The sequence below is a fragment of the Tympanuchus pallidicinctus genome, unplaced genomic scaffold (genome assembly GCF_026119805.1).
Source record: "Tympanuchus pallidicinctus isolate F22 unplaced genomic scaffold, pur_lepc_1.0 scaffold1, whole genome shotgun sequence".
NCBI classification, from domain to species: domain Eukaryota; kingdom Metazoa; phylum Chordata; class Aves; order Galliformes; family Phasianidae; genus Tympanuchus; species Tympanuchus pallidicinctus.
The window spans coordinates 93,209,291-93,234,115 of NW_026294618.1; the positions used below are offsets into that span (position 1 = coordinate 93,209,291).

The window sequence follows — 24,825 nt, forward strand, 5'->3', positions numbered from 1 at the left end:
TTGCTGCTCTGCCTCCCTCTGCTCTGAGGTCCAAAGGCTGCAAGCAGCAGGGCTGTGCTAGGAACTGGCTTAGGAAATGGAAGCTGGTGCTGATACAGGAACAACAAAGCTGGGGATAATGCCAAGCACCTTTCACCTTCATGTCCTTCACAGAACTTCTCACAAAGCAGGTGGGAGTCATAAGCTGGGTCTCCTGCCATCCCTTCTGCTCCACACAAGAGGCAGTGGAGACCCCAAACTGGCAGATCACTGGCACATGCAGCTTACCTGTCTCTGATATCAGGCTGTCCTGCTTTTCCTTTACAGTGAATTGCTCAACACCCAAGTGCTGCTAAGCTGTGGCACAGCGTGCTCTTTGGTGCCTAGTTTCATGTGATCCAGGGAGGCATTCTGGCTTAATGCTGCTATTTTGTTGTTTAATCCTGCTTGATTTTCCTTAACACCTTTCCAAATGTTTTAAGCTATTCTTTGTGGTGTTCATCCACTATTTAATCTGAGATCAAATGATTGTATCTTAATCTCTGGATCTCAAATGAATTTGAGTTTGGGCAGCTAGCCCTCTAATGCAGCCAGGCTGCATTTACACAGGATGGGGTGAATCAGGTAAGGAATGAAACGCCTCTTCTCTGTTTTTCTGACATGGAACAAATGGCAATGTTGGCAGCTAAGCCTATTTTACTTCTGGAAAAATGGTCTTTCTGGAGACATGCTCTGCATAAGCAGTCCCCAGTAACAAAGATGTGCTGTGCTTCTGTGTGCTTCATTTTGGTGGTACTGGAGCAGGACTGGAGCTATCAGGTACCCCCCCCTGTGACTATGCCTTGCCCATGGTCTGACCTGTCCTCTCACTCCTCTGTCACACAGAAAGATTTTGAGGCAGGAGGACCACTCCATTAAGCCAGTATAAAGCCAAAGACAACAGGACCCTCATCTCAGCCCCATCCCGGAATCATAGGGGTTGGAAAGGACCTCTGGAGATCATCAAGTCCAACTCCCTTGCTAAAGCAGGCTCCCTGGAGTAGGTTATGCAGAAGATTGTCCAGGCAGGAGGTGCCTATGGCCGTGGTGCAGGCCCACAACTCAGGCACACTGAAAGATGCTTGGAGAAAAACTGAATGCATATACTCGTTTTCATTGAAAGTACGTAAATTAAATTTGCATGCTAATCCAGAGTGATTAAGCAACACATTCTGTTTTGTGTCCAAGGCTTGGCACAGGGCTTGACTGAATCTGGAAAGGCAGGCGGCAAAGCTGGTCTGATACTTCACGTCTAGTCTCAGCCCCAGGTTTTGATTTAATGCCAGAGATTGAATCCAAGCAGTTTCATTGGTGTATTAAGGATTATGCCCCAGCCCTGGGCCTGGCTCAAAGCAGAGCATGGCTATCTGTTTTTCCTGGAGGATGTTTCTGCTTCAGGCATCCTGTCATAAGCCCACAGTGCTGGTGGAAGATCCCTAGAGACCAAGGCACTGTTGGAACTGAGTCTCAAACCAGCTCCTGCTGGTGACTATTACATTTTTGAGGCTTGGGCTTTGCTACCTGTGAGCTTGATGAGGAAGCCCACAACAACCCAAATCTTCTCTTACTGAGGAGAGTTGAGCACAGTAGGTTGTGGTTATATTGCACCGAGGTCTGTCCTGATGTGGCATCCGGGGGTGTGGGGATGGAAATGTGGGGGACAGGGCTGGTGAGAGTTTGCTTCCTTGGAAAGGATCATGAGAGCTGCAACTTGGCTTCTTTGGTGTCGTGGGAATTCACGGAAGAATCCCTCTTTGAGCTAATTCATCACTGTGCAGCCAGTCTGGACCTGCAGGCGAAGAAACCACGTGAAACCCTGGGAATGAACCACCCACTTTCTTAAGGGACCTGTAAATCTCGCCCAGCAGGGCCCGAGTCACGTAGCTGTGAAGGATGCAAATAAACTCTTCTGTAATGAGCACCTTTTGTACAGTGGGCCAGTCACATTCAGTCCTGCAAACAACCCAGAGCCAGGCCTGCGTCCACAGGGCTCGATGTAAAATACCTTCCCTGGGTATAAAGCTGCACCGCTTTATTCAAATCCGTACCACAGTGATGCTTTTCCCTGTGGCAGAGGAGATAGCTTGTGATACCAAAGACCAGTTAATCTACAAGGAAAAATAACCTCATCTAAAAGTTAAACCTGTGCTGATAAGAATGTTTCTTAGAAAAAAAGAGCACTGAACTAAGCAATTGGTCTTACTGTATTACACTGAATAATAAAATGTCTACTAAGCATTTTTTTTTCAAATGGGACTCTGAATCAACACTGATGCTTGTGTGATGATGGGGTACTTCCATCTCAAATTGGCTCTGGTATCCACATCTTTTTTGCTGCATCATGCAGGAAAAGCACCAGCAGCGTGTACTGAAGCACAGTACCATGCATTGCGTAGACACCGTTGGGGTCTCTTCCTTCCCTGAGCCACGTGTCTTCTTGTTTGTATTAAGCAGAGCAGAAATAGCTCTATGCTGTGGAGAGAGGCTCCAGTGGGTGGTGTGATGTTTGATGGGCATCATACTGACAGCTGGAGCAATTCCTCTTTTTCTAGGACAAGAGGTTTGGGAGCAAGAGTCTAGGGATGTGGTGAGCTTATTTGTGGTGGCTTTCCTGTGCTAAGCAGCTATTAGGAAATGACAACAAAGGGGCCTTTAACCCCAGAGGTACATAGAGGGACCCACATCAAGTGAGAAGAAGCAGTTAAAAACTCGTGTGGAAAAGTTAGCATCATGCTGGCATTTAATGTGTGTGTACTCCCAGGCTGGTGTCATTTTTGAACACAGAGGCAGGTCACAAACCAAGGCAGACACATCCTTGGGGTGAGGCCAGGGGCAGTGCAATGATTGTAGGCAGAGAAGCTTCTCTTTGCTGCAGGTTCTTTAGCATTCTGTAAGCAGCCTGTAAGGGAGTCGTTTTCTAGCCCTGGCTTTTGAACTGTCTTCATCTCATTATGCTTTTGCCTAACAGTGAGATGGAATTTGCACTGTGTTTGTAGAGACCCAAATGACAGAAATTGGTTTGAGGAAATGCTTGTACATGAAGGCTTCAGCTGGTTAGAGATCTTCATTTCCACCAACAGAAGTAAATCACTTAGCTATTCACTCCTCTGAAAACTTCAACCATCCTGAAGTGAGGGCAGAAGACTCCTTCTCCATATGCACTTCTGGAATTGCCACCATCCCTCAGAGGGGACACCTAAACCAAAGCATTACTCTGGAGTCTGTCCATTGTCCTTCCTCTGGCAGTGCCACAGCCTCTTGATGTAAGCCCTTAATCTTGGGAAGATTGTGCAACAAGCCCTTGAGGCTGAAAATGGATTATGTCCAGCTTCAAAGGTACTCAGGCTGCAAACCCAGTTTTGTCTTGGGAGAGACCAGCAAAGTGGCCCAATCCCTCCTGTGAAAGCACCTGCAGGCAATTTCTGCAGCTGGTGCCTAGCAACGTGCTCTGAGCTGCTCTAACAACAGCTAAAATTCAACGTTATTTCATCCTTCTTCCCCAGAGGAGCAGCTCTTGAGTCATCACCAGAGGGGATGGGATGCGTCTCCCACTTGGCTTGCTATAAATGAGTGGTATGTGAGGGGCTGCTCTCTGCCTCTTAAGAGCATGCACTGCTGCCAGCTGAAATGCTGTCTCCACTGAGCATGCAGAAGAGCTGCAGGTTCAGGGGATTTGATGAACTGTTTTTTTCTTCCCCTTCCTAACTCACTTTCTGCTCCCAATAGCCTCTCTGCTTTTTCAGAGCTCTCTGCAGGGGAGCTGCTTGCCCAGGTAGGTTTGCTATCCCATGTTTCCATGCTCAGCATGCACTGCTGAAAGCATCCAACCAAGTATGGATCTTTGTTAAGCACTATCTTGGTTTTGCCTGGGCAAACCCCAAGCTGCGTGCTTGCTACCCACCACAGCAAACACACAAATAGGTACAAGCTCAGGGCTGTGGTGGGCATTTTCTAAATTAGACACACAAAAAGTCTGAGATCACCTGCATGATGGTTGCAGACATCCCTCAGTTCAAGAGGTTGCCATGCGAAACAGTGAATATCAGTGAGAAAAAATGCATTGGAAACCAAGCTTGTCTGTGAGGCTGGAATCCTCAGTGAGGTGGTGAGGCAAATGCCAGACAGCTCAGGCAGAACCTAGCAGGATGTGTCCGTGGGAGCATGCTTTCTTACAGAGTCAGCTATAGCTTGGGTAGCCTTCACATGGAAAAAGAAGACAAGGTGTCTTGCAGGGTTTGTCCTAGCTCTGAGGGGAACATGCTTGACTCTCTGAGCAAGCCTGAGATCTGGGTGGATTTCCTAATGGGAGACTGTTTTGAAATCTAAGTGACGTGGCTCCTTCAGTGATTTCTGTCAGATAGCAGCTGACTATCTGACCAGAGCAGAGCAGCCACTGCTCACCAGACATGTTTTGTTGCTGAGGGGGCTGCCAGAAGTCCACCTTTATCTCACAGCTGGCTTTCTTCAGCTCTCTCTATACCTCTCTGCAGCCTGGAGGGAAGGCTGAAACTCGTCTTATCATTCATTTGGTTCTAACGCCCCAAGCAAATGAGGAAAGATATCACTGAGCTCAGTACCTCTGACAGAAACCTCTCCAACTCGACCCAGGACCCTCAGCCCTTCAGGATGCGAGACTGCCCCGTTCCCCAGTGCCAGCACAGTGTTTACAGTGACTCAGGTAGGTGCTAGGCTTGCTGATTTGTCATTGCGCAGGTTACCTTAAACAAGCAGCATACAGGTTAGAGATGGTGACAGAGGATAATTGTATATGGAAAAGTGTAAAGAATCTGAATCTGATCTGGGCTTTCTCAGTATGAAACCAGTGTTTGGCTTAAGAAGTTTCAGTACTAACTCCTTGCTAGCCTGGTTAGAGGCAAGCAGCAAGCAACTGGGAGAGTGGTGGAGGTGGGGACCTTTGCAGACAGGAGTCTGCAAGTCTGCATTCCTGAGGCAAAATCCTCAGCTTGGAAAATGTCTCCTTTCTTCGTGTGAACAGAGCAGAATTAAGGTTGAGCTTTCTGACCTCTGCGTTCTTAATATCTGTTCTCACATTACAGCAGCAGTAAATCCTGCTGCATGGAACAGAAATCTGTCCATCTGTATATGCAGTATTTCAAACTCTTCTTTGCATGAACTCTTTTAGACTTGATCAGAAATAAGACTGTTTACTAGCAACAGAACTTGGAACCATCTTTATTGTTTTTAATTTTTTTTTCCCAGCTCCTTAGATTCATACTGAGCTGCTGAATCTTAACTATGTCATACTAACAGGGTTTGATTTTCCATGTGTTTTACTTCAGGGCTTTTCCATTTGCCTGATCGATGTATGTCTGAAATACCCCCAAATCCCTCCTTTCTTGAAAGTCACAAATCCAGAGTGTGTTCTGGTTTCTTTCTGATGTCAAGGAAAGTTTGCCTTTTGACTTGGGCTGAGATGAGAAGGACAGGCAGTGACGCACTTACTTTCCATAGCAAGCTGCCACAAATAAGTGGGGGATATTAAACTGCAGAAGGCCAATGGCAGTGTTTTCCTCTGCACTTCTATACAGAGCATTCTGCTTCCATCTGTGCTGGCTTAAATACAGCATAGTAGAATGCTTCTTGTCAGTTTCACAGCGACTCATACAAGCCACTGTTCTCGTTCTACAGCACTCAGCTGCTGTGGTTATGCCATCTCTTTCCGACACTGAGCTGCTGGAGGCAAGGCCTGTCAGCGGTGTGCCAGGTATCAGTGACACAAAGCCCCTTGTGCCCAGCTGAAAGCAGGGTGTGCAGGTTCAGAAAGCGCTCGCTGGGGCTACGACAGAACACGCTGGTTTTCAACCTCGTCTGACTTTTCCTTCCACCTGTTTAGGCATTGGTGTTTTTAGCTTGCTGCCACTCAAAGCCGTGTCTCCAGAACCAGCTCAGCTAGGGTAGCTCAGGGCCCTGAGAAGGGTAAGGTCTACACAAGGCGCGTTGCTGCACTCAGAGGGGTTTCAGCAACGCTGCTGCCCGGCTCACGTGCTGATTTACCATTGAAATGTATGACGTGACCTCTACCAACAGGCAATCTCGCAGGCCTAAAGCCTTTCCGCAGCCAGTCCGAACAGCTGCTGGGGCAGAGCCGGGCACTGAACGGCACCAGGGAGCCCGAAGCGGCGGCACCCCCCTGCCCACCCCGCGCCGACACAGCCCCCTCACACCTCGGGGCCCGTCAAACGCAAACCGCGCATGCGCCCTTCTCCTCCCGCCACCGGCAGGGCTGCCGGTTGCGCATGCGCTTCCCCTCCCGCGGCGGGCAGCCGAAGGCGCTAGGACCCGCCTTGCCCGCGCCCCGCGCGCCGCCGCCGGGCGATAAAGGTCTCGCGGCGGAGCTCTGACGTCACGGGGAGTTAATTTTAAACCCGGACAAGATGGCGGAAAGGGACGCGGCGCGGCGCGCGGGGTCGACCCGCCAACGGCCCGAGCCGGCAGGTAGCGCAGCCCGCCGGGCGGCCGGCGGCGGCGGGGACCGGCAGCGGGAGCTCCACTGGGACCGCCGAGGCCGCGCGGGGCCGGGCGGCGGGAGCCGTCTGCGGGCGGCACGGGGGGAGGCCCCGGGTTCTCCCCCCTCCTCAAAATGGCGGGGGCGGCCGCCAACCCCTGCGGGGTGAGGGCGGTGGGGGCCGTAGCGCCGTTCCCTCCGCCCGGCCCGCCGCTCGCTCCCGGGAGCGGTGACCGCGCTCTCCCCGCGCGGCCCGGGCCCGCAGCTATGCGGGGCGGAGGGGGGCTGCGGGCTCGGGGCCGCCGACTCCGCTCGTCGCTGCGGCACTGCCGACGTGTGCGTGGCCGGCAATGCGGCGGCGGGGCCCGGCTGCGGGCTGCGGGTACCTCGGGCCGCTGGCGGGGCTCTGGCCGCCTGGCAGGGCGGGCGGCTGCTCGGCCCTGGGCCGCTCTCCGCGCGGAGCTGGTGCCCTGCACCGTGCTCGCTCCTAACGCGTCTTCTGGTAGTGGGACTTGTTTCTGCTTGGGGCTGAGCCTCAGATGGGCTGGAGTTTGCGCAGTGTGGGGTTTCTTTAATACATAGATACATTTTATATGATTAGATCTGAAGGGTAGCTTGAACTTCAGAATGTAGGTCTGCATTACTGCGTGGATGGGGACTATCACTGGGACTGGCAGAGTTAGTATTGACTTAAACACAGGTCTCAATTGCATCAGGTTTTAGTGCTGCAATTAGATGTTAAGCTATTTGAACAACTTCTAACAACTCTCACTTAATTTTGAAACAGAAGGGTGGAACTAAGCATGATTAAACAAAGCTAGCAGATGCCATGTGGCAGTATTGGTTCAAATTGCTTCTGCAAGCCAGCTAGGAGCTGGGAAGGCTGACAGTGCTGTAAGCTGGCAGGTGCAGATCTGCTGTTCTGACTTTCTTACAGGGGAGGGGTAGGAGAAAGCTACTGAGCTGTTTCATTGAAGATGCGGTGCTGCCAGATGCATTCAGAGATGGAAACTGAGGATGTGATGCTGCTTGGCTGTTTGGCATTCTGTTTTCCATTCCTCCACTCCTAGTGCTGTTGAATTTTATTTGATGGTTCTGTCTATATTTTCAGTAGTATGTGGCATAATAATCTTAAAAGTATTGGGTTATTGCTTAACTTGCTCAGGGTCAGAAGTGTAGCAGCACACATGTAATAAATGGCCTTCAAGGTAGCTGTGTCATCATTAGTGAGGGAAACAAGAGTATGTCACTGTTAAGTTGCATAGGTATTTTAGGAATGGAACAACATAGCTGACAGGGTCTGCATGTAAAGATATGGGTGATCCTTTCGTGCCTGCAGAATACCCTTCTGTGCAATGAAATAAAGCAGCATGGAAGATTAGAGTAGTTACAAAGAAAGATAAGTAACAGGAGAGGCATGTAACTCCTTATGTACCATTACTAAATGTTACTTAACAGCTGTTATGTTCTAACTTGCAGTAGAGCCACTCATGACATTACAGTTCTTTCTCAAATAATAGCCAGAGCTCTGATATATTTCAGCTGTGAATCTTCTGAAAGCTAGGTGTGAGGCTGAGGAAGGCTGCATTCTTTCCTTTTCATGTTGTTCACCTGCCTGTAGCTTAAGTACACTTCTAGAATAGTTCAGGTATAGCTGTTCTGTACTGGAACTGTTGTGAAAGCATTCCTTTAAGCATGGCATACTCTCCTAGCTCAGAGAGGCCAGGCTGCCCTCGTTTATGCCAGGTGGTCTTGAGTGCCTGAGCCAAGTCCTGTGGGGGTGCTGATACTTCTTGGATATGCCAGCTGTGATCCCCATGTATCAGTTAAATATCTGTGATTAACGTCTGCTTATTGACTAGGCTACTGAGGTACTGCTGAATGGAGCAAGGCACGATGATACAGGAGTGGTTGTTTCCTCTCCTTATCCTGGTAAGAATAGGAGTGCAACCTCAAGCTGGCTAGGCTAGATAAGTGCAGGTGTGTGTGGGAGGGAAGGAGGGATGGGGATTTTTCTCTGATGTAATAGCAGGGTGCTTATCTCCTGATGGCTGTGTTGTAACCCCTCTGACTTTTGAGTTTTGTCCAGCTGTGAAAACGGATGTAACAAATGCAGGTGAATTGTTTTCTGTGTTCTTGCTTTGGTAGTGAGGCGTATTGATGTGCCAGTCTCCAACACAAGTTGGGTCACTGTACTTGAGCACTGTGATAACTTGTTCCAACTTTGTGCTCGTTGTTAGCAAACTGTTACACATTTTTAGCACAGTCCATAAAGGAAGTTTTAACTGTTCCAAGGACATTTATAAGGAAAACTGCCAGGTTTCATATCAAACTTAGCTGGAAGTCAGGTTAAAGTTGGGGGTGCTGGTATGGCAATTCTTGAGCGGGAAATTTTGAGCTTTAATAGCAGGTGGAATTGCATCCTTATTTTTGTTGTTGCTGTATGCTGTGTTTATAATGACATCTTCAACTTGCCAGTTTGAGTACATTTTGCCAAAGTTTTGCTAATTCTGTCTTAACGTCTCAAAGTTGTTATACTATTTGGTAGGGTTTTGTCTTACCTCTCAACTATGTAAGGTGAACAAGGAAACATTCTATGAGCATCTGCTTAGACTTGCAGTATGTGTCATTTGCAAGCAGTCGGAAAGTTTCAGAAGTAATTACATGCATAGTTTCTTAAGACTTCTTAGTGGGAAATGGTTGGGTCTATTTCTCAAAACACTTCCAGCAACCCAAACTTTGAACTTGAGCTGTCTGGGAGGAAAGATGAAAGTGGCTTTCCCTGCTTACAGAAGGCTGTTTGTGACATTAAGAATATTATTTTGTTCTAGAGCAGATTTTGAGGTCAGAGAGCTGTAAAGCTGATTTACACATGAATTAATTTGTGGTGTTGGGATTTGTCTACAAAAGGAATATAGATCTATTCTGTGAGTGAGTTTAAGGTGCATGTGAACATCACTAAGATTGATGTCTGCAGCTAAACAGAACAGCAAAGTGATGATTGATATGAAGTGAGTTATGTCTGTTAGAATAAGGATTGTAAGCACGTCATTTCTAGTAACAAATTAACATGTATTAGGTACTAATTTTATGAGAGCATTGATGGCTGACTTGTCATTTCTGTTTATTTCTGAAAGGAATTAATACATTTTGTCTAGTGCTCATTTTCAGCAGAGGAAGACCTTATGTGCTTGCTAAATGTATGTTATGGAACACATCCAGTATAGAAATCTGAGGAATTTGGAGGACATTTAAACTCTGGAAGTCTTTTTTCTCTTCAACCAGGAAGCTTGAAATGAAATCTGTGGGACAGATTTCCCACTCTTAAGCCTTGGTTGACTATGTTTATCTTCTAAAACTTGAAGATAATGTTCATTACCTTCTATAGCTGCACAAACAAGTTACTGTGAGATGATCAAGGGCATAAAGTAATGCTAGGCAAGTACCTACCTGCTGCTGTCTAACTGGAGTTGTCACTGCTGCCAAGAAAGGAGCTTGCCCTCCTGTCTCCTTTTGGGAGGGAGCATACACATGCTGTACAGTGCTACTGATGGCATATTCACCCAGTGAGTTACCTCCATAGCAGGTTGCTCATCTACTTATGTTTTCTAAAGTTATCCAGTTGGCTTGCATGGAGTTGGTCACTGCAAGCCCCTGCTCTTTCACAGGTATTACTCCTCGAGCTAACAAAACCAGTTGGTTTCTAGTTCTGGTGTGAGAATAGTGGTGGGTCTTAGTGCTCATTATGACCTCTGGCGCTGAAATAAGCATTTTCTGTCTTTGACCACTATTGCATTAACTGAACAGGAAGTAGCTGGCTCCTGTTTATGGCTGGAAGATCTTAAGGCAAAACGTTTGGCACCTAAGATGGCTTTATTGAGTCATGCAGCATCCAAAGCCTGCTAAAAGTGACCCGAATGAATGCGGTAAGCCACGTACGGGAGGTCTTGGTGCCTCTTGGTGAATGCTTGCACGGAGCTAATAGGCAATCGAATATATGGAAATGGATTATGTACAACTAAGTTTTGGAGGTATTTTGTCCTGCTCTTCTCTATTGTGCAGTAATAGATGAGGGAACTGCTAGAGCTTTAAAACCACACTGTGTTGCTCTTGGAAGATTGAAATAGAAGCTAAACCAGAAAGACATTAAAGTTGAGGACTCGAATTAATAAAATGTACAGGTTACAGGTGTGGAGTTTAGAATATAATTTAGAATGTAATTTTGAGTAAATTGAAAGCAGAATGTGGTTTGATCTTATGCAGTTGTTGCTTAAGTGAGGTGAGGCTTGGATTCCTGTCAGTAGTTACTGTCAAATTGTAATATAGTCATATTGAACTTGTAAGTTTTTTTGGGTTTCAGTACAGTATTTGAAGTGGCTTTTGAGCAAAGTGTTGTATAACCGTTCCAGTTCAACAAGGCTTTTTGTTTGTTTTATTTGGCTTCTATACAGTTTTCAACCTGTTGCAGAATGTATCAACTGCTTGTGCTGACATTTTAGGATTAACTCCTGTGCGTTGTGTGTACTTGGAAAAACTGTTCTTGCCTCTCATCTTCTCAAACAGGGTGGTGCTGGTGAGTGGAGGAATAAGCATGGTTATTTTAACCATCTCTGTAAGCCCAGTCCTGTGATACTACAGCCTGTAAGCTTGAGTGCTGTGTCTTATTCCTTTCCCTGTAACTCTACCTGTGTTCTCAGTTCCTGAGGTAGATGTAAGAAACACTCCTCTGGCTTTTGCTGTCTCTCACTTTGTCTGTGTAGTGAGATCCACTTGTGGAACCTTAGCTAACTGAGGGAAGTGAAAGAAAATGTTTGTAAATCCTCTGCCTAATGCAGAAATCATTATAGTACTGATTTCAGGGTGTGAACAATCACTCAAAGTACATGAAATCACTTGGAAAGTTATCTTGTTTTTAAGAGAAATGTTTTCTTAAACTTTCTAGTTTGGAACAAATCCGAAGGAGTTGTTTTTAGTAATGCCAACAGCCAACGCCAACTCTAAACCTGCCCTGGAAGTTGCCCTTGAGGCAGTTATCACTTATCTTTCAGGCAGTGAAGTCTTAAGGTTGCCACAGGGATGAGGGAGGGAATGCAGTGCAAAATACATAAAAGGAAATGTTCCTAAACGCTGGTGCGTCAGACTGATTAGTACAGTAGCTGTTTGGGAAAAGGGCATTCAGTAATGCTTTTAGGGGCTGGGGCACCAAGCTGGGCTATCTTCTAGAACTGGTAGTGCTACAGAAATAAGCGGCTCTTAGCAGATGTCCCTAAACACCTTCAAGTCCTACCAGAAATCCTACTTGTTTGAGAAGAGCCTTGAAACTCAGCCTCTTGCATTTAAAGAGGTTGGAAGTTGGCTCATGTGATACCCTGAGACTCTAAGAATAACATTCAGTCTAAGTACTTTGAGTTGCAGACATATCACTGTTTCATTAATCAAATATCAAACTGAGCTGTTTGGTGATGTAAACTGTTGCTGATTTCTCATTCCTGTAGTGTACTAGAACTGAGCACATGAAGCCCTTGTGAGCTCTAAAAAAGCAACACACTGCTATCTATCTCTGTTTGGGTTCTTTTTGTGAACTTGGACCTGTCCTCTTATCCTCTATGTGCTCTAAAGAAGGATTTCCTGAACCACAGAACAGGATCACGAATATGCTCTGCAAAAGCAAAACTGTTGGCTGCTGAGGTGTTAAACATTCAGTCTGCAGACAGTCACTTATTTCCTTCTTCCTTTACCCAAGGGAAAGATGGCTATAAAAGTGTACTTCTGACATACAGCGTGCTGCAGAAAAGTAGTTGGTTTGCCTGGATATACTTACACTGAGAACTGGAAGTAAAGAGAAGTAGTAACTTGCTCCCATTACATGTTGTTTGGATCAGGAGAATGGTGTGGCTTGCTTTTCATCTGGGATTATCATCTTTCTCTCCCTAGCACTATACTCTGCTGAGCTTGGCTTTCACAACCCTTGGCATGCAGGTAACAATGGCATTTACTGTTTCAGAAGAGTACTGTTAACAACGACGTTCTTGTTTGGGCTCTCAGTTATCACAGAGGCTGCTGTGGTAACAAGTGTTGGACAAGATGATACAGAACTTTAGGTAAATAGGTAAGTCTGGAGTCCTTTGAACTAATGCATAGATGCTTGTTGCGTGGCACTGAGATTCTGAAGAGAGAAAGTTTTACAGCATCCTTACGACAATTCAAGAGCTGCAGTTTCAAAAATCACATAGTGGAGACTGCTGTTAGCAGGCTGAGGGCATTCAGTAGGTACGTTCGAGGGCAGCTTCCTCCAGTGCAGGAGGACTGGGAGACCTCAAGGTCTTCCCACCAGTTGCACAACCTGACCTACCTTATTGACAAAACTGAAGCTGGTGCTTAACTGCATATACAGAGGAGGGGAGCCCTGATAAATGACCATTAAAAAGTGTATTGGCTATCTAAATCTGAACTCTTTCAGCTTGAGACAAATCTTTGGCAATGCAGTGTCTGATCCAGTTACAGCCCAGTTGTCTACCCTTCTTTGCAGCATTATCAGGTATCGTTGACTTGCTACGCACTTCAGCTTTTTGGTGGTGGGAGAAGACTTCCAGCTTGCCTAGGCTGTAATCACAAAGCCAAACTTGCCTTTTAGCGCCAGTGCTGAGTCAAGCAGCTTGTGCCTCCACCTCACTTGTGCTGGTACAGCTGTTTCAGAAGCTGTAGGGTGCACAGCACATCACCTTGTGTATCTTCAAGATAAGCTTTTGTGGGGATCAAGGACAGTGGTGCCAACTGGTATGGCAGCTGTCCTGTACAGTTCAGCAATACTGATGAACTAGGCTCTGGGGTCAGATGATGAAGTTGCATGGCTATGCTGTTTTTCTTCACCTCAGCTACTTGTTGAACTCTTACAGCTTGTAATCCAATATGAATTGCTTTCTACTTTTTCTGCTGTAGTATAATTTAGCTGGTTTGCCTCTTAGCAGAGTTGGGTATGTGGCAAAGCTAGCAGGAAAGGCTGTGTATTGGTACTGGAAATGAGAAGGAGTGAGAGAGCCCACGTGTGAATGGGAGGTTAAAGCTCAGTTGTGGAGAGGCGGCAGGGAGGGAGGAGGCAGGTATTGGCACTGTCTCGTTGGCAAGAGAAGTGTACTTTGAGTTGTTGTCTTAGCAGAGGACTTCTGTGCAGCAGCGACGATGCCTGGCGGAGACTCGACAGTGGTGGAGAGTGAGTGTGGGGTTCTGGAGAGCTTGGGCTCCATGAGGTGCTGTATCATCTATTGTGGCTCAGCTGCAGAACTCTGATAGGGCAGCCCAGAGCTCTTTCTGTGCATGGTTAGCAGTGGGAACTGTGAGAACTGTTTGTGTTATAGCCTTGTGAAAACAGTCTCTTCCTTCAGTGTTCATTTTGCTTTTGTTTAAGTTCTCCCTAAAATGTGATTTGCATGGTATGCTTTAGTTTCTCCAGTTTTGATTCTGCTTCTCGTTCTGGGCACTAACTTTGCATGCATTTTCCCTGGTCATGCTTCGGTTTCACCCGGTGCGTGTGTGTGTTAGTGATACCACTTTCTGTGACATGGAGAGGGATTGAAATACCCCCTCAAGATGTCTGAAAGTAGTTACTATACACACTTTGCAAGGTACATGATTTAGAGAAGGCAGTTTCTTAATGTAAATCCAGTTACTCCCTGTACAGCTCTTAGCTCTTTGAAATTTAATGTAGAAGTATGTAATAAAACTAAATTATGGCATTCCATGCTGGAAAAGCTGGATGGGAGGCTTTCTGAGCTACATGTTTTGAAGGGGAGGCAGGAAGCTGGGTGTAAGCTGGAGGCTGGACTGAAGGATCGTTTTTACTTAAAAGGTTCAGATCAAAAGCATAGTCTGAGCAAAAAAGAAAAATTAAAGCCTCTTTGAATCGCTCTTTTTCTTAAACCTGTTGGTATTCCTACTGACATCTTGTTTATCCTGGAAATGAATATGAAAACTGGCCTTCTGACATAGCTGCTTGTACAGCCCAATTAAGCACTTCCTTGAGCTCTTCTGTGACCACAACACAGATGGGGCTGGTGGCTTCACCTATTCTGGCTGGTAATCTAGTGATCAAACATGGCATAATTGCAGCTGGCATCTCTCACTCTTATCTCCCTATCCCCACTCAAAACTGTGGTTTGGGGTAGCTAATGATTGTCTGACTTAGTAGCTGCTGATATGTGAAGACTACATGTAATGTATGTAACATGCAATTACAGCCTAAAACAATTAGAAGATGCTGCTTGAATCTTCCAGGATGAGCAGCAACTTGAAGCAGTGTCATACTCTGATCTTCAACTCTGATTTGTGTCTGTAATGGCCTGCAAGGATCCAGTTAGCCTGCAGTGTTTGTACACCTTTCACTTGGCAGTGTTAGAATCTGTGGTGGACACAGGCATTGCCACATCTGCTGTAAGCTCGTTCCCATCCTCAGCAACTTGGATGTGGTGAGAAAGGAAAGAAAAGGTTAATAATTTTGTCTACCTTAGTCTTGGTGTTCTAAAGCAGCGTCCTTTGAGGGAGCTGGAAAAATGCTGATAAACCTTTTAGTAGGTAGAGATCCTGTTGTACTCTCCAGTGATATGCTAATAATAGCTGTGGTTTTTAGGCAGAGAGGAAGAGGGCTGAGGAGCATGCTTTGTCGCTATCACTACCTTCCAAGTTTTTCCTTGTAGCTATGGAGAAACATCTCTCTCAGTTCATGATGTGCTTTCAGGAGAGCAGTTCTTTCATATACAAGTTTTTTTGCTGCTTATTTTCTGAGATTGGGTTAGGGGTTGTGCTGCTTCTGTCTTAGCCTCTGCTTCTTGGTGTTAATGAATATAGCTGAATTGGAAGGTTGACTTTTCTTGCTCATCATTACAGTGAAGTTGCCCTTCAGCCTCTCTCTCCCCTTAAATGGAGAATGCAAAATGCCAGCTTACAAGTACTTTGTATGGGGATGAGAGAGCTGACTCCTGTGTGCGTGCTGATCATTCAACAGAGGAAGCAATTTAAATCACTTCAGGAGTAGACAGACCTATTGTCTGATTAGTTATTTAGGTCATTGGAGTATCTTTTTCCCCCTCACCCCCTTTGCTGGCAGAACTGTAGCTTCAGGTTCTTTTTGCTTTTCCTAGTACTTTATGTAACAGTTCTAGATCCCTCCCTCAACATCCATTGCCCTGAAGGAAAAGAGAGAGTTAAACATGGCTTTCTTCCCCCTCCCCCGTTCTCCTCTGTCAGTCTTATTGGGTATCCAAACGAGTCTTTGGAACTTAGCTTGTCAGTCCTATTTATAGCTGAAATATTCAAAACATTTAATTATTTTTGGCCTTAAAATGAGCTACTTGGCAGTATTTGCTAGTCAGCAGTGAGAAAGCAATGATGCATTAAGTTCTGCAGCAGCCCCTTAACTTTCGTGTGGGTCTTGCTGTGAGTTAACTGCATGGAGTAGCACTGATGGAGAAAGGGAGGATTTGAGCTTAAATCTAGTGTGTGTGTTTTTTTCTTTTTTAATTTATTTTTACAGTGGATGTGTCAGGGTTTTTTTTTTTTTTTTTGTCTTGTTCAAATAAGGCTTGAAAGTTAACCTACTTTTTTTCTATGCTCTGGAACTCAATTTACACCTGCCTACGCTCTACTTGGTTCACTACTCCAAAATGAGAAACATTTAAATAATTTGTTTCCTTTCTCTCTAATGAAAATTTCCTAGGTGAAGCTCTGAGAGAATGCATTATTTTTACATGTGGTGCAGTGATTTCTTCATAAGGCCTTGTTTTAAGCTTTTAATTAAAGCTGCCAACTTCCACAGGCTGTCGAAGTACACCAGAATTTCAAGCTGGATGGTTTAAGATCAGCGCAGTCCACTTCAGCTTGCTTTGCCATTCAGTTGTGTGGACAAAGTGATGGTGAATCTACACTGAGGGGGGAGGTTTAGGTTGTTTTGTGCGGCCACAGATGTGTGGTGTCCGTGGATGATCAGGAGAGGGGCTCAGGCGTGCTGAGAGCTGAAGAAGCAAGGCTTCCACCTAAGTGTGGGCTTGTAAATGAACAAGATTGCAAGACTGCTAGCTTGGAGGCTTAGACTTCCTCATGTCTCTGTAACTCCTTGAGGGAGCGAATAGAAGGAATACTGATATACCATCTTCACTAAATGAAAATGACTGATCTAGTTGAATGTTTATAGAGCTACTAAAGAGCAAACAATTTATTTTAATGTGTCAGCTTCTGTGTCCAGAGATGCTTAAATGTGGTGTTGATCAGAAACACACTGTATCTAACACCAACTGAATTTAGTAATTATGTAATTTTTTTTAACCTTATGAAAGAGCGTGAGTGATGCGTTTAACCTGCTCAGGCTCTGTGTTGAAACTTAAAGGTAGGTCTGATGCTTGGGTTCAATGAATATGCAGGTTCCTCCTCCTAAGCATTAAAAGCAGACTGTCTCTTTTATTTTCATAGCATGCAAGTTGAGCTCTTGTTCCCATGTTCTTACATTGGAGGACAAATAGGTCATCAGCTGCTCACTGTGCCCTTAGGGGAAGCAGGAATTAGCTTTTGTTCATTTTACTTCATACTTTAAGAAATGGGTTATTTAGTTGAGTTTGTTCAATTGAAATATTCTCTTTACCTACACAAGAAGCTACTGTTCTCACAATCTGGCTTAGCATTTCAACAAATGTTGCTTGTTTTAGATACTTAGCTGTTGTGTCAGTAGTCCTGCTGTAGTGGTTGCTGAGCGGAGTGCAGAACTTCTGGGGAAGCTGGGCAAAGTTGGTTCCTGTGGCTGTATCTGCTTCTATTCAAGTCTGTCTACTTTTGTGATTGCTTCTCCTGCATCTCCTACGCTGTTTGACCTGGCTTAGGAAGCTATTGCAGTAGCTCAAATTCTTAATCCGAATTATTCAGGCTGTGAGGGGCTGAAATGGAGTAGGGAGTGATTAGCAAATCAATGTAGTCATAGGGCTGAATGGACAGCAGGCTTCAGGGCAAGTCCAGTCAGTGATCTTTCTGCATCAGCTTCTTCCAGAAGAAAGTATATGACTACAGACCAAAGTACGTTAGTTTAATAGTGCAGAAGCTTCAAAGGATGGATGTACTGCTTGAAAAAATTCAGCTGTGGCTTTCTAGGCATGTTATCACTGCTCTATGAACTCTATGAATGCCATATGTTTTGTCAGATGAGGCTTTTCTGTAGGTACTGAAAGCCTTAGGTCCAGTGTTCTGTGGGCATTTCCATTCACATGAGCATTTCCAACATTGAGGCAAGCCTTATGCCATGCCTCTGAAAAAACTCTTCTCCGAGTGCTTGTGAATGAGTGCACTGGGACCATAACCCTGTTTCTGGAATGGAGCTGGACTTTCCCACAGTGTCAGGCTTTTCAAAACAAAAAAGAGCTGACAACAAGAACTAACAAACAAAAAATCCACCCAAGGCAACAGAATTCAACTACTTAGATTGCTTCTTCTGCAATCTGAATACCCTGTCATGGAGACCTATACAGAGAGGTTGCCGTGAGCTTGGTGAATTCAAACTACTGTCTAGTTGTCTAGAAACACTCCAGTGCAGGGATGACCTTTCTGGGAAAGCCACTGCTTATGCTTGGATTATTGGAGTACTGGAAGAACCTAGAGCAGTGTGTGGTCCTTAGATGAGGTGTAGGACAAATACACGTAAATTCTGAGTTGGTATTTGTGCACTATGTCTGTGCTGGGATAGGTGAGGAATGGGGGAGGGGGGGGGGGGAAAACAATGCACCAAACCAACCAGAGAAAACAAGAACACCCAACTGATGATGAGTAGAGCAGTAAGGAGTATTCTGCACTTCGTCAATCCTGGCTTGACTTGACAGTGCTCAGCACATTTCTTTTATGAACTACGTGCAGGCTTACTGTAATGCTCCTGCAGCTTTTGATGAAAATTGACTGTGGAGTGGGACTTTTCCTAATCATTGTTTTGAGACACTGCTGTGGAAGTAGTTCTTAGAAGTGGAATGCGATCCTTCTGCCCAGGATTCCGAAGCCTCCAAGGAAGCCTTCCAGAGTATTCCGGTGCTACCTGAGACAGCAGCTAGCAAAGTGACAGGGTAAGCAGTCAGAAAGTAATATCGAGAGGCCAGATAGCTTTGATATCTGCCTAGGAGCCAGTGGCAGGTTAGCGTATGTTGGTTATGTTGCTGGGCTGAACAGTAGTACTTGTTCCACAGTTACCATATTTAACACTGCAATGTCTGTCCAGTTAACTGGTTTAAAATCTCTTGAAAGGCAGGGTATTCTGTGCCACCTGAGAGTGGATTTATGAAACCAGCTCTTCTGGATGGATCAAGTTTCCTTCACAGCTGTCAACACTGTAGTTCTCCACCCTCAAAGTGCTTGATTCATGGCAATGATAGTGTTTTCTGTAGGCAGTTTGGGAACTTGGAGATATATTAAGCTGTCTAGTCTGACCTTCCCTTCCCTCCCCCAAAGGAGGGGGGGAAAAAGGCAACAAAAACTAAACAACCCAACAAAAGAATATCCCAAACCAACCCACTCTGCCTCCTGACTTGATGCACTGGACTTTTCTTTCTAGTCTCTGTTGGTAAGTAAAATATAATGGACATTGAACAGGACTGGAGATTAAACTTCCATACTCTGTTATTTAAGCTGCAGGGTGCAGAAGACTATTAACAAGGTATTGTGGACTTTAGCAGACCTATCGCTTCCAAGCTCTTGATAGCATTATCAACTTGTGATAGGGAGAACGTTTGTTTAGAAAAAAACTAATGATAAAAGGTCATACTACTTGTTTGTCTGGAAAGTGTTTTGCCTTGGGGAGGCTTTGGGTGGCTGCTCTATGTATTGGCAGAAGAATGTTGCTAAGGCTCTTGCTTTGAGATCTGCTAAGGGTCTGTTGACTTCCAGGAAGGAAAAGGTGGTTAGTGTCCGACTCCTGTTCAGGGAAGAGAAATAGCAGATGTTGCTTGATATTATAGAATCATAGAATCCTTAGCATTGGAAGGGGCCTTTAAAGGTAATCTAGTCCAACTCCCCTGCAATGGAAAGGGATGTGCACTACTAGATTAGGTAGCCCAGTGCCTGATCCAGCGTTGCCTTGAAAGTCTCCAGGGTTGGGGCATCCACCACATCTCTGGGCAGTCTGTGCTGGTGCCTCACTGCCCTGATAATAAAAAACACAACACAGTCTATTTTACTTGACAAAACTGAAGCATTATTGCAGTTGAAATGGAACAGATTTAAGAATAAGGCTTTTACGAAGCAGAGTTAAACATTGTCTAGGGGATATGTAAAAGCAGAGGTATACTTTGCTATAACTTGAAAGCTGCTTTTTCCTACTTAATGTTTTTATCGATAGAATTATTCTCTCTTTCTGTCAAAAAGACAAGGGCTATCTTCTATGTTTTTTCACCTACAAAGAATGCTTGCTATATGGGGCCAATTCTGTTTTGTGAAACTCTTTCAAAAAAGACTGTGTGTTTAACTTCTGAGAAGAAAAAAGCTTTAGGAGGAAGGTAGAGTTTTTCTTCTGAAATGGTGACCAGTATTGTGTCAATGTACTTTGGTGTCCAACTGATAGCTAATCTTAAAGCTGCTCCTGTTTATCAGGCCTGTGGGTGCAGCTGAATGTTTTGGCCTGCTTTGTCAGCCAGACTGGGTTAGGGTGCTGCTGGGAGCTGTTTTGTGCACTCACTTGGATAATGCTGGATAACTTAACTCTAGCTCCTTAGGATTTAAACACTCAAGATTACCATATAATCATTTGAGTTGGAAGAAACCTTTAAAGGTCATCTAATTCAACTCCCCTGCAACGAAAAGAGATACTACAGCTTGATCAGGTTGCTCAGGTCCCTGTCCAGCCTGACCTTGAATGTCTCCAGGGATGGAGAATCTACCACATGTCCAGGCAATCTGCGCATGGGCAGACTCAACTATCGCTGCCCTCTCCTTCTGAACCTAGTTTGAAGCCCTACTGGCTTTTCCCCAAGGACTCTCTTCCCCTTGGGAAAGGTCATAGGTGTCTGGTGGCTGCAAGCCCAGATCCACGTAGGCCACCCCGTGGATGAAAACCCCCCAATATTTTGGTTGTGGCACCAGGTATTTATAGGTAGACTCTTTCCTCCTGAAGTTCTACACTGGCTTTATATTATATTCAAAGCAATACATACGTGCATTTTTAAAGATTTACTGCCATTGACCTTTGGAGCAACACAAGTGCAATGCTTGAAAATGGAGTTGTCCACTCTAATTTACAGTAAAGTGAAGTGCTGTCAGAACTGGCTAAAGAGGCAGCCTTTGGAAAAACTCCAGGGTCACTGTGTTGCCAGGCTTTCAAGTATGTGGTAATGATTCAAATGTCTCGTTACATCAACAAAACAGTGTGTTGGAGCACTGTTCAAAGTCTTTTGCTGGGGATGGGATCTAAGATGCATAGTCTGGCAGGAATGACTTGGCTGAACCTGTGGATGTTGGCAGGATCTCTGCCATGTATGAGTCCAGCTGCATGGGTTCCGTGGTGCCTTGTGATACTGCTCCTGGTCTGCTTCCACAGGGAACGCTGGGCTGGGTAATAACAAATCTACATACAGCTGCTTCCTCTCTTTGATAAAAGCCATGCTGGGGAATGTAGGCATGACAAGCCATCCAACACAGTGAAGCTGATACACTGATATTCCCACATACGTAACTGCTGGGGAGATGCCTCAATCAGCTTTGTGCACATGGAGTTCTGTAGCTAAATCTGACCTTCTTTCAGCTACTGAAAGAATGGACTCTCAAAGGTTATTGATTCTTAGTGTGAATAAAATGAGCTCCCAATGTTCTTTAACTTTTTCTTTTTGTAGCAACTTGTACTCGCTGTTATTGAACCATGCTTAATGTGTCAGAAAAACAGCATGGGAACTGTTTTGGTGTTTCTCGCTTTGTTTTAGACCCCAAGATGTTACTCCTTATGTATGTGTGTGAGGTTTTTCCTCTTTCAAGGCAATGAACAGGCATTCTACTGTGTTTGAGAACTGAAGCAGGTGTTGGAATTAGAAAGGAATTTCATCATCTGCTGTTGTAATCTTGGTCTTGCTTGTACATGTTGGTAACCAAAACGGACTGAAAACATTTTGACAGCAGCAGAAGGTGATTACCTAAACTTTTTTTTTTTTTTTTTTTTACCTCTTTGGAGCTTGTGTTAAACTAACTAATATTTCCTAGATAAAGAAGAAACCTGCAATTTTTAATGCAAGTTGCATATAAGAAGCCTTGAAAATAGGTCTTGGTGCTGAAAAACAGTTTCCTTCTGTGACTTCTTAAAACATGTGGAATGCTGGAATCTGAAATGCAGACGATGTGCAAAACTCATGAAAATGTACAGACAGCAGCTGTTGATCTCATCTGCACATGTGCATTCCCAACAGCATTACTCTTGTTGCTGGAATGAGAGCCTAGCATGGATTTTCATAGAAATGTCTGGTGTCTTAAGGTCTGATTTACTAATGCAGTGTAACCTTCAATTTGCAGGTAAGCATTATGAGGAGGAAGAAGAGGAGGATGCCCTACCTGACTCGGATGTCATGCCAGATTCCGATGACGAGGTGGATTTGGATAAGCCACGCCCCATACAGATTGTTCTCGCTCATGAAGATGACCATAACTTTGAGTTAGATGAAGAAGCATTGGAAAAAATCTTGCTTCAGGAACACATCAAAGATCTTAACATAGTAGTTGTGTCTGTAGCAGGAGCTTTCCGCAAAGGAAAATCTTTTCTGCTGGACTTCATGCTTAGATACATGTATAACAGGGTGAGTAATTTGGCCTTTTTCCTGCAGCAAAAAAGTGATCTTTCAGTTGTTTACTTTTGTATTTGTTGACTTGAGTACGAATATAGCAGGTAAAATTTCTTACAGAGGAAGAAGGGAAGCCAGCTGCTGTGTGCTACGACTCTGTAAAGAAGTGTATTTAAGGTGATGGTTGTCCAGTATGTAGTTGCTATAGTTATCGCTTAAATTGTTGGAGTCCTGATGTAAGTGGACTTGAGAAGATCTTGAGTCAGGTGATCACAGTGGCCTTCTAGTTGAGGTTTGCAGAAGGTCTTATCCAGATAGTGGCTTGGAAGAATATTCCTTTGACTTGGTCTCCTACAGTCATGTTGTGCCGCTGTCTTTATCCATTGCTGCAAAAAGAATCTTAGCAGATAGCTATTGGAGGGTTAAATCTGCTTACTGAGATGTGGCAGACAGGAATGTGTCCCTGAACATAATCCAGGAACTTTTAGGTACTTTTCAGTCATTGATTAGTTAATGCCTGATCTGAAGCTTAATTCCTCTACTTTGTAGCTTTTGGCTTGTCTACTATGTTTTGAATTTTTGGCTGATACAGAAGGTGGCATAGGGCCTCCTGTGAATGTATTCATCTGCCTATCATAGGTTGTGATGTGTTTCTTTGTACAGTGAATATTAACAGTTCAGTACTTTGCTGCTTTTTGAAAGTCTTAAGTGACAGAACAAGAACAAATTCCTTTTTGGTCACTTCTTGGAGTTGGAATTCATGGTAGAGGAAACTTGCCTTTGTGCTAGCTGGCTTGAGGAGAAATCAAGCGACCCCTGCTTTTTCAGGAAATGTGGGAATATTGTAAAGAAGCTGCTGGTAGCTGGCAGATGAAGACTTTCTTTCCCTCACTCCAAGTAATGCCTGCTATTGAATTCTTCTCACTGATTTGCCAAAAGTTCCATAAGACACTCACTAAGGGTGTAGTAGAAGGAATACTAAATAGTAAGTTGGCACTTGCAACTTCTTAAGACTCTTCTAGGCTACAGAGAAATAAACATTTCATTGATATGGCTGTTCAGTGGGTGGCTCTTCATGTATATAATGTTCATAATAATACCAACCCCCTCCCCCCAAAAACAATCAGCAACAAAACTCCCAAGAAATACAGCCCTCTGAGCTAAATGGGCACTAAGTGGAGACAAAAATAGGTTATCCCAAAAATAGGTTTGCTCTTCAAGCAAATACTGTAACTTTCAGATTGCAAAATAAAAGTGCAGAGAGCAAAACGTATTGGAACATTTTCAGTCTTGCGTAGTAATGTTCTCTGTTCGCTGTACTGTACAAACACTTTTTTCAGTTTTCTATAGGTGTCCTTCAAATACCATTTACTGACAAGCTCAGCCATTTGGTGTTACAGCTATCTCTTCCCTAAAAAGAGGAGGTCTTGCTCTCCATGCGATGCTTCTGTCCAGGCATTTGTGTTCACAAGGTGTAATGCTCGCAGGCCCTTAGCTGAGCTGATTGTGCTTATGGATGCATCAGAAGATGCTGCACTTTGCTGAATTGTTCCCTGCCAGTGACGTAAACTGGCTTTGGGGAGGAGTATGACAAGCATAAAAGCAGCTTCAAACTTGAATAATAGAAATTGGGGATGAGGAAAGATAAGTGCAGTGCCTCTACTTCTGAGCCTGCTGAATTTTATGTCAGGTGGTGTCATCTATGCTTACACAAATTTTGGTACAGGAGGGGAGGTGGAGCTTTGATGGGGCTTTATAATACTTTTAAGTCTGATCTCTCTAACTTTATTACAGTCTGTATTTACTGTGAACTGAATGTTGGCCTTTGCACAAAATACCAGTGCATCCATGTTCAATTCATACGCTAATCAAGCAATCCTGGGATATTCTGTTCCACTTAAAGTACATGAAAACCATGCCAAAATAACAGTGACATCCCATTTTCTTATCTAAGACCAAGAGCTAAGAGTCATGTGAGAAGTTGCCATTCTAAAAATCTAACTTGTGCTGCTGAAGTCAAACGTAGAAGTTTTACAAGTCTGAAACTGGTTGCTGACTTCAGGGAGAATGGGCATCTCATTTCAAGCACTGATAATTAACGTTATCATTGCTTATTTGAAATGGAACAGGAGCTGCTACTGAATAGCAGCAGTATGTGTTCAATAAAGCTGCTGCAGTGATCCTGTGATCTCTGCATAATGAGCTTTATAAAGAATTGGGTGCAGTAACAGTAGTAAATTTAAATGGGAAAGCTTTTATTATTTAGAGGTGTGACCATAGCTTGTATAAATCTGCAGGATGCACCTCATGTTGATGGCACTAACGAAATAAAGCTGCATTGGACCTTTCTTTGATATGAAATACATTTAGAGAGACTAATACAGTATTATGGTGCTTCTTACAGTTTGATTTCCTGTAGGAGCAAAGCCTTACAAAAGCCAGCTTAGTGGATGAAAGTTGTTAAAATATTGTTCCCTGGAAAGGAGATCCAAGCTAGGAATGCTTCAAAGTAATGCAAAGCTCAGAGTCAGACCCAGGCTTTGTCTGCATTGCCTACAGGACGAAGCAGCT

The 24,825-nt window shown here is 44.6% G+C and overlaps 1 protein-coding gene across 8 annotated transcripts in view; it reads left to right on the forward strand.

Annotated features, from left to right (window-relative positions):
• Positions 1-4,551: 4,551 nt before the first annotated feature.
• Positions 4,552-24,825, forward strand: part of ATL2 (atlastin GTPase 2) — a 39,173-nt gene continuing 18,899 nt past the window's right edge. For 2 of the 8 annotated variants that reach the window (XM_052701604.1, XM_052701646.1), the window contains exons 1-2: positions 4,552-4,696; positions 21,989-22,269. In XM_052701604.1, the coding sequence (XP_052557564.1) occupies positions 4,567-4,696; positions 21,989-22,269 (411 nt within the window). In that variant the 5' untranslated portion in view covers positions 4,552-4,566. The other 6 variants (XM_052701652.1, XM_052701612.1, XM_052701601.1 and 3 more) reach the window with 5 other exon arrangements.